Below are 10,371 nucleotides of genomic sequence, written 5' to 3'. Positions count from 1 at the left end.
TAGGCAGAAGGCTAAACAACTTGATTCTATAGAATAAATGTATTTGTATTTACTGAATTTGTTATTTCTATTGTGAACTGAACTTATTATGATAATTATTATTATTACTATTATTATTAATAATAATAATAAAAATAATAATAATAATTCTATTTTACATTTTTGCTTTTAAAGCTCTAAAATTTTATGCAGAGCTGTACAATAAATAGGGGTTACACAGTAGATACCTGCATAATAGAACAAACAATGCCATAGGGTATGGAGAAGACCCAACCAACAGAGCTTGCAATCTAAGAAGTGAGTGGAAAAAACATGGGGGGGGGGGGGGGGGGGATATGGGGGGGGGGAAAACATGGGGGGGGGGGAGGGTGAAAAGTTAATCATGGATTAAAAGAGACAAGCCCGGTAGGTGAGTTTGAAAAAATGTATTTTAAGGGCTCTTATAAATATTAGTAGTAAGCCTAATAGGATGTGACCGACTATTCCGGAGGGTGGAGGCAGCCCTAGAAAAGTCTTGAAGCCATGCGTGTGATGATAATAGGTGGGAGAGGAGCTGTGGAGGGATTTGTGTATAAGGTAGATAGGTGGTACAAGAACTGAGAGGAGATTTGTATATCAGGTCGGTAGGTGAGACAAGAACTGTGCAGGGATTTGTGTATCAGGTAGGTAAGTGGGACAAGAGCTGTGGAGGGATTTGTGTATCAGGTAGGTGGGGGAGGAGCTGTGGAGGAATTTGTGTATCAGGTAGGTAGGTGGGAGAAGAGCTGTGGAGGGATTTGTGTATCTAGTGTCAGGGATCACACACATGATTCCCAGGACTGTATAAACGATTGCAGTCCTGGGAATCCACTGCAATCCTGGGGCACGAGAGGTTAATTAATCTCTAGTGCCTGTAGATCACAAACAGGAGGATTCCAAGGGCTGCATGAACAATCGCAGCCCTGAGTATCCACTAGGCACTAGAGGTTAATTAACCTTTAGTGCCCGGGGATCGCAGTGGAACTGCAGTTGAACTCTCAATAGAGTTTCTCCAGTTGGAGGAGGTAGGGGAGTGCCTCCAATCAGCTGTGACTACAGGCGAACCCCTACCGTGGGAACCGAACTGCAGGTGAACTCCATTGAGAGTTCATCTGAAGTTCCACTGTGATCCCCGGGCACTAAAGGTTAATTAATCTCTCGTGAGTTGTGGGTATATTAGTGAGGCTTGTATACCGATTTCTAAGTAGAAAATTCATTAAACTGAGATTCAGAAAGGACAACATAGAAGGTTTAGAATGATGTTTGAGGTTTGTTTAGTGTGAGCAGAGGTTTGTAATACAGTCCATGTTATTGCCGAATGTTCCGTCATTTCTGTAGCTTTAATGTAAAGCCTGTAGAGTTTTATGGCTGCTCAACTCTGTTTAAATTCTAGGTTGAGTTCCCTGGATTCATTCCTAAAACCATTTAATTTTGGCACATGACTGGGTTCCTATATGACTATGCATGTTGTTATGCTTTGGGCGCTGACATGGCTGAACATATACAACAAAGTAATAATACATAATTCTCCATGTACGAAGGATTACTTGCAATAACCAGTTATGGACTGTTAAAATAAAATTGCTGGGAAAGATTGCTTGGTGAGTCCTAGGCAAGCTGTACATTGCAGTTTCTGAATATAGATATATTGTGTATATATCGGCAAAGTTATCATACTTGCAGTCCTATTGGAGCCTCAGTGACTTTCAATTCAATTGTCACAAGCAGCAGGAATGATGCATATGCTTGTTGGCAGTATATGAGTTTGAATACAAGTGCAATGCTGTTGGTTTGATTTTTCACTACATATCCTAGCACATGATGTTGGTGCAAATGATTTCCCCTTTGTGTATAACTAATAATGACCAAGGGATGGCAGTAAATCCTCAGGATCCACAAAACATTGTAATTGCCCACATAAGGATACAACAGAACAAGAATATTACTATCATTTAATTATTAGCCATGTTGATGTCAAAGTTCCATCTTCGTTATAGACCTGGAAGAGGTTTTTATATGACTCGATGTCACAGTGTTCAGAATTCTCAAATACTGGAGGACGGATCTTATAAGGAGCCCAGATACCCTAAAACTACAAGCTTGTCTCATCCCTCGGAAAATTACTACAAGTCCTGACCCTGCCTTGTATTTGTTTAAAGAGACTTTGAATTGAGCAGAGAATCCTTTAGGAAACATTACAAATCTCTAGAACAAAGAAGAAGTCACCGATAAACACCAGGCAGTCTTCATTACATAAAGCACCGCAGTAAGATATTCTAAAATTCTATTATTTCTAATATTTCCTTTTCTAGTTTTCTATGTAATGATTCATAAATATTTACTATAACATGTTTCATGTAGTGCAGATAGTGGACCCCACATGAATATTCGTGGTTTAGTAGCCAAGGCCAAGGCCAGTAAGAAGGGTCAATCCAACTGACGGGTCATCACAATAGAAAATCAGTTGGGGGAGAATCTTAGGCATATTGCCCTCCAAGCTTGTTGCTGCTCCCCAACACTCATTGTATGATTGTACTTATATACGATATATGGCTGGGTTTCATATTAAGCATATCCATATGCTGAGCATTCAATATTTTGTTTAGTCTGCTCCCGACCACTGTACACATTCTTTTTTTATAGCCAGCACAATGCTCCAAAAACATTTATTAGTCCTCACTGTTTTATAAATTTGCAGCAAATCCTTCATTCCATAACTCTAATGACATAACTGTCATGCAGATCATCTATGCTGGACTCTGCAAGAGGAAATAACACAGAGATAAATAAAATAAAAAAAAAGGAGAACAAAGTGGAAATATCGCCCATGCAGGTCCGGAGAGCTGCGAGAAGATGGGGAACATACAGGATTTATTGGGGAACAGGCAAAAGATAATTTCAGCAGAAACCGAGCAGAAGTCAAGAGATGTGACCCCTCGAGCTACACAATCACATCCACAGGAGGAAGGCTCCCAGCAGCTCCCAGATAAAATGAGACCCGTGGCACAACCAGAACTCACTCAGCTACCAAGACCCTTGCCTACCACCCAACCTAGATCCTTGCCTACACCCCTGCCACGAATGGGGGCACCAAGAGACAAAGCCACTTCATCACAGTAAGCCCCAGTATTCTATCTTGATGATTAATAAGTATTTAAAGGTATATGTTTTTTTGTTTCACAAAGCGGACCTTGAATGCTTTTAGAAGCCTGCACCAATATAAAATGACTAGGGATGAAAATATTTGGGGTGCTCATCTTTCCAAGGTCCCGGAGTGATTCTGTTGGTGCCTAGACAAGGAAAGCCATGTTCATGCTCATTTGAGCACCTTACCTCTTTTTCTCTCTTTAGGTTTTACTTTGGTGTTTTTCACTAAGGGAAGCAACTGAAAGCAGGAATGTGAATATACAGTTGGTGGCATGGGGAAAGGGAAAGTTTTTATCGGTATGGTAGTCATTCTCCATTCCTTGAGGGCCATATACAAGGCAGGCTTTCAAAAAAACTCACTTTACTAAATTGAATGCGGTCTGTTGAAGAAATACTAAAAATGGGTGTAGATTCTGACCCTGGATAGCTGGACATGTGATTATCAATATTATTAGGACAAATATTGTTTTATAAAAGTTATTCACCTTTTATATTGTAATAAATTTCTGAATCAGGTTAGGGGCCCAGGACCGATGGGTGCTCCGGGGGCTTTATCAATTTAGTTCATGTAGGGTCAAGTAATTAAAAAAATTACTCCATACATTTTTGATGATGAATAAGGGATTGAAACTCATTTCCAGCCTTTTCTGTTTTTGAATAGACTAAATATGGGATCAAACCTCAGTCTTGTTTATAGTCAGTGACCCCAATGTAAGGAGGCATTTTTTTTAGCTTTTCATGTAGTCCCCCAGGCAGATAATGAAGGGACTGTCAGCAATAAAAGTTTTAATTGTTTCCAGTTCAATCCTAAGCTTCTATTTTAAATTCCAGTTGTTACCAAAGAACATTGGTGGCCTTCTTCTGAAAACTTTACTTTCCCAGCTTCAGCATTGTCCAGAAATTAATTCTAACTTGTAATATAATGTAAAGTAAATTAAAGCTTTCCGTTACTCAGGGGGGCACAACCTTTTTGGGAAGATGTATACAGCTGGACTCCTGTTCCCTATTTTAAGGACTCCCCAGTGATTTGCAGGTGATGTTGCCCCGAAGATAACAAATATCTATCTAATTATAGCTCTCTATGGTCATTTCAGGCCAACTGGCTTGTATCAGCTCTGTAAATATGCAAATTAAATGTATTAGTGTGAGATAAACATGTCCCCTCATTAACACAAAGTAGAAATTTAAATAAATGTTTATTGTTTCCTTTTACAAGCCATGAACTTCTATATTAAAGCCCACACCTTGTTTTTAATACCACATATAAAAACAAACCGGTAGTATTCAGATCCACAAGTTAAACAAACACAAAATATTTCCAAGTATAAATGCACAAAGCGTTTTAAAAAGGCAACCCCTATAGCAGAAGCTGAGAATAAAGTGACCCAAATATTACACCAATTTGCCACTCACAGCATAACACCCGATGGAACATTTGTGTACTGGGTATTGCCTTGTTTTAACGCCTTGCCCATATCTCAGAGCTGCCAAAAATTAATTGAAAACTATGACCTGTGCATATTCATAGTTTCCAGGCCAAGCTCTAAAACTAAAAAAATAAGACCCATATGAATGTGTTGCTTGACCTTTTTAACATAGGGGAACCCCTTGGAATAACTTCCAGGTCTTCAGGAAACCCCTTCTATAAATACTACACCCACAGTATAGTATTTGTGTTTGGACCCTAACTTGGGAGTGATCTACTCCACAACCATGCATTGATCTTATCAAAGTTTTATTCTACATCAACCTAAATACTGGTGTGGTTCCCCTTGGTGCTGGATATCTGAATAGGGGTATCTACTATTGATTGGGTTCTATAATTTCAGCGTTGGGTTTCGGAGATGTAGCTGGGTGGCCTTCCTCGTGTGAATGTTCATTCCCCTTTCGATGTTGCATGCTCTTTTACAACCACTGTCTCCTGGTATGAGATTTAATTTGGTCACTGTATCCAATCTTTTTAATTCCTGAAAAAGCCGTCTCAGTGCTGTGAAACACATCAAATGAAGGATATTCTTTCTTCCCTTCTGTAGAAAACCAAATACCCTAATAAAGATGGTTTTTGGGAGAAAGTAACTATGCATGTGATATTGCATTGCTCTTTATGGATATATGCTATGTTTTATGAATTTTAAATACTGTTTGTTTCGTTTGGACATTTTTTTGTTATATAATAAAATTATAGATTTTAACTGTCTAGCCCTTGAAAGTCCCGCTTTGGAACTCTCTTGTTAAAAAAATTTCCTTAGACAATTTCTCATGGGATGTGGATTTTTCTCTATGGTAATAATAGGGACATTTTCAGTTTTATACGATACTATACCCACAGCTCGCACTAAATTAGTGTGGTGGTCAGTGGGAAGAATTCTTTACATTGCTCACCATTGGGGAGACTGTCACCCTTACAAATAGTCAAAAAGATTGCTGTCACTTAGTATGACCCGAAAAGCACAAACTGCTCATTGCTCAAGGAACCCCTAGGAAACTCTAGAACAGTGTTTTTCAACCTTTTTTTAGCCACGGCAAATTTTTTACATTGAGAAAATTCTGCGGCACACTTTACATCAAAAATGTTACAAAATGACACTCTGTAGTTAATTCTCTTGTCTCAGAGAATAAATTATTCAATTAAGCTACCTACTGCCACCCACTGACATGAAAGAGTATTACATTACTCTGCCAGTCACTACAGCACAGACATTCGACAATGGTAAATGGATAATTTCCTACGGTACACCTGAAGATCTCCCACGGCACACCAGTGTGCCGCGGCACAGTGGTTGAAAAACACTGCTCTAGAAGAACCCTGGCGGAGAAACACTGACCTCTTACCTCTCATACTTACCTTATCAGCAACAAAACAATATCCTCACCGCACCAGGACACCAGAATTCACTAGATTAATTGTTTTATTACATATTAAATAGGACATCTATTCCATTCATATCTTCTGGCTGTAATTATATTATTCATGGCCCTTCAACTCCAGAAAATGTGTTCCTACATGGCATCCATGGGTAGGCTACATTAATAATGTTAACGTAATTCTAAGATCATATGGGATACAAAACCAAATGTCATTTTATTTCTGCTGTAATATCCATTTCACAGTTTTTTTCCCCAATTCTAGAGTGCTGGTTCTGTCCTGGGAATCGGGCCATGATGTCACTAATATAATCACCTACTTGGTGGCTGAACAAAACTGTGATTGTCCATGTGTCGCTCTCTCATCCCTCACAAAAGACTCGGAGTGGACGTCTCTGGTAGACCAATCCTCGGCTGTCATCTTCTACACAACTCCCAAATCCCAGAGACCATTGTACAAGATGGGGCGCTACCTGGATTACTGCATTAACAAAAAAGGTGAGACTAAAAACTGCAAACTCAATAACGAGTCTTAGCCATTTTATTTACTGAAATCACAAACGTCAAAGGTTTGGAGACTTTTTTATTCTTCTTTTTAAATTGAATTTACACTTTGATTTTTATGTTTTATTTTTTAATATTCAAATTTTATTCCTTATAATAATCTAACAAAAAGTTTAATACAGGATATCTATGATATAGGATTCAAAGAGTGAAATGCTAGACATTCCTGTAAAGGAGATACTTGAAGATACCATATCCCTTCCACAGACAATTTATCTAACCCCCTACCCTGCAAAGTAGGACTACAGCCTTACCCCAGCCCACCAGACCTATGGCAATGTCTTCCAGCATTGCTCCCTTTAATCTAAGAACAGTAAGACTATCAGTATCCTTGAAATAGATCATATTTATGGATCAATAGTGAAGCAGGATAAGTCAAGACAAGGTTTTAATGTTCCAGAAAACTTGTACAGAGAATTATTGAAGATAAGTATACACAGGTGCCTTTTGTTTTATCAAAAGAACATATGGCATGCACAAGAACTCAAGATGTCCAGTGATCTCCAGCTAGCTCCAGCATAACATGTGTATACCAGGTGATATTAAATTACTAGAATCAGCTTGTATTCCACCATCTGGAAATATTGTTACTCATATTCTGTTATTTACACAAGTAACGTGTACATTATGCCTACTTATTCCAGGGGCAATGTTAGATATAATGAGATCTTTGTTGGTTTGGTAGGACCAGAAAAGGTGATTGTAATAATTGGGGATGCTGATGTGTTGGATGACGACTGGACAGCTAAGTGGGAAGAAAACCAATTTCCCAAAACTCTTCAACAGTTCCACATATTACCGGGAGAGCTGGACTTCATCAACAGAAAGAAGCTGCTTGAAACAATTAAAAAGATTGGAACATCCCTGATCATTCACACAGGTACTGACATCTGGGGCAAGGTTGCAAAGTGGTTGTGAAGTCCGTGAGGGTAAACTGAGTTCATATTAACAAGCTCTATTGCCAGTGTAGGCCAAGCCTGCAATCTAAATGGTTCAAATAAAACAGAACACTCTCAGCAGCATCTTCACAATCACTGAGGGGAAGACACCATCAAGCACTGCTATTGGCTTATTTATATATAGCGGGGAGATGCAGTCATGTCCTCTGACATTCAGATCTTCTTTCTCTCTTACAGGTCCTCCGGAGAACCCACCTGGAAGTCTGGTAAGACATATTTCACCTATATAGGTTTTCTTAACCACCCATTTTTTATTTTATGTTTTATTTGAAATTGTAACCCCTGTGTTAGAAAAGATAAGTCAGTGTTTTTGCAGCTACAAACCATTGGCTCAAATAAAGAAAGTTAAAACATCAAAACAGAAGTTTGTAGGATTTCTTTGGCCACCAAAGGATAACAGTTAATGGAAGATCCATGATTTTCTCAGTGTTCCTGTTCACATCAATGGCCCTGATTATTAATATTAAAACTCTCTATGGCTAGAGAGGATACACTTTCAATCTGGGTGATATAAAAAACCTGGAATGAATCTAGTTCAGGATAACAAGTAGAAAATTAAATTAGGAATCCCATTCCAGGTTTGCTGGATCACCCAGGGTCACTGATAAAAGTGTATCCTCTTCAGCCTTGGAGAGCTTCAATAAATCAGGCTCATTGCTGTGAGCAGGAACACTGAGAAAAGCATGGACTGATCTTCAATATTAGTAATTCTTCACTTCACCAAGAACTTATGCACTTTTTAAATCTAACCTTCCAAAGTAATTTACCATACACCAACCATTGCTGTACCTCTTACACTTACCACTAACCATAACCTGACCCTTGCTCCACTCTTCACAGCTGTCCTATGTTAACCTGCCCCTATTGTACTCCAGACATTTATTCCTTACCTATACTTGTCCCTAACGCCACCACTCACATGTATTCCAAGCTATAACCTTACCCTTTAGTTGTTTACTCTACCACTCACATTTCTCCTACCATGACCTGACGTCTGCCATTTATCCCCTAAATATAACCTGACAATTACAATATACCTTACACTTACCCTTAACTATAACCTGGCTATTACTCTACTCCCCAAATGCACCCATAACCCGACCCATACCCTGACCGAACCCATACCCATAACCCGACCCATACCCTGTCACTTTTCACTTACCCCTAACCATAAACCATGACACTTAAATCCAACCATGATACAAACTTTTCTATACCATTACAGCCCCAAATCTAAAAAAGTAAAGTGAAATTTGAAGTGAAGTTTTCATTTTTTTATTGCAATTATTCAGACTTTTTTATGAATTGTTTCTCAACTACAGCAAAAAAAGAACCTTCATGCTAGGTTATCCCAGTCCTCATTATTTTCCTGGAAGTCCAGAATGGGGAGATGCCTTGGGCTCACAGGAGGTGTTTCAAAGATTCATCCCACAATAATGAATGAATCTCCTATATGTGATTTTCCATATATTTTATTTTATAAGGTCAACATTTATCATTCTGATTTGTTTCAGAAATTCGGGACTGTTGGAATCTTCTCCAGATCTTCACAAAGTGATTATGCTTGGTTGAAAAGCCTGCTGGAATCTCCAAAACTTCAAGATGTCGTGAATGAAGTCAGATCCGTTTGTATATCAAACCGCGGATATGTAGAGTTTTATGAAGAAGTCATACACTGCCATTTTGGGATCCTGTATCACACCAAGAAAAGAGGGAGAGTTAATATCACTGATGATACCAACTCTTTGTATGACATAGAGATAGAGTACCTGGCGACGGTCCTTGGTAATTAGTCCTATGGAATCTACTACAGTCATTGTAAACACATTTTACTTTTTGACCTCTCAATCAGTGTTACATGTAAGGGGCCACACTCCAATGTTCTCTTCCAAACTAAAATGCTATTGCTCCCAATATGGATAGACGGTTAGTTGAGAAAGATACTTCCCAAGGATTTATCTTCTTTTGATTCATCCCACCCTATGGAGGAACCAATCACAAAGCCAGTTTAGGGTGAAACGTGTCAGAACTTGTACAGAAATAACTACAAGTATAAATAAATATTATAGAATATTGTCTTTGTCTGGCACAGGGCGGTATAAGGTTTTGGTGGTAATAGACGATCTCCAGGACAGCAGCTGGAAGGAGAAGGAACGCATCTGGTGGTCTCAGCCCAGTATACAGAAATACTCCCGCAATCTATTTCTTGTCACTGAGGAAGAGAAGAAGGATGAGGAAAAGCTCCTAAATAAGCTGATGGAAGTGATTGTGTCCCCAGCGGTAGAAGAAGAAGGTATTTATCTTTCATGGAAAACTCGGAGTATAAATGGTCAATGTTCTGGCCACTTATTGTAACTGCTTTATAGCAGTTTAATTTCACTTTTTCTTTTTTTATTTATATTTGATTAGTGCATTTCAAACATCTACCATGTTATAATAAAGGGAAGCTCTACCTGCAGTTTCAGCAAAGACTGATAATAAAAGTAAAGCATTAACTGGAATGTTGGGCATCAATCACTGTCCTCTCAAGACTCAATCAAGTAAAATAAAATCCCAAATAATTACATCTGTACTGTTATAAAAATCAATAGTAAGTTTAGAAGTTGACTAGTTGCTGCATTCAGCACGTAAAAGAATCTCAAGAGGAAGGATGGAGATAAAACTCAAAATTGTCAAGGACACATTGCGCCTGATTTATTAAAGCTCCCCAAGACTGGAGAAGATAAACGATCATGGGAGAACCAACAAACTTGAAATGGATTACTTAAAATCATTTGCTATTAGTTGGCACATGTGTTCAGTCCTGGACTAAATCCAT

The 10,371-nt window shown here is 38.6% G+C and overlaps 1 protein-coding gene across 1 annotated transcript in view; it reads left to right on the top strand.

Annotated features, from left to right (window-relative positions):
* The first annotated feature begins 2,148 nt into the window (after positions 1-2,148).
* LOC140334850 (uncharacterized) overlaps positions 2,149-10,371 on the top strand; it is an 11,169-nt gene continuing 2,946 nt past the window's right edge. The window contains exons 1-7 of the mRNA XM_072417116.1: positions 2,149-2,284; positions 2,761-3,134; positions 6,296-6,528; positions 7,280-7,474; positions 7,731-7,759; positions 9,068-9,338; positions 9,646-9,846. Coding sequence (XP_072273217.1) covers positions 2,872-3,134; positions 6,296-6,528; positions 7,280-7,474; positions 7,731-7,759; positions 9,068-9,338; positions 9,646-9,846 — 1,192 coding nt within the window. The 5' untranslated portion in view covers positions 2,149-2,284; positions 2,761-2,871. The remainder of the gene's footprint in view (positions 2,285-2,760; positions 3,135-6,295; positions 6,529-7,279; positions 7,475-7,730; positions 7,760-9,067; positions 9,339-9,645; positions 9,847-10,371) is intronic.

This window comes from Pyxicephalus adspersus, chromosome 7 (assembly GCF_032062135.1).
Source record: "Pyxicephalus adspersus chromosome 7, UCB_Pads_2.0, whole genome shotgun sequence".
Lineage (NCBI taxonomy): Eukaryota > Metazoa > Chordata > Amphibia > Anura > Pyxicephalidae > Pyxicephalus > Pyxicephalus adspersus.
Note: the sequence above shows the minus strand (reverse complement) of the source record. Positions and strands in the feature narration are given on the sequence as shown.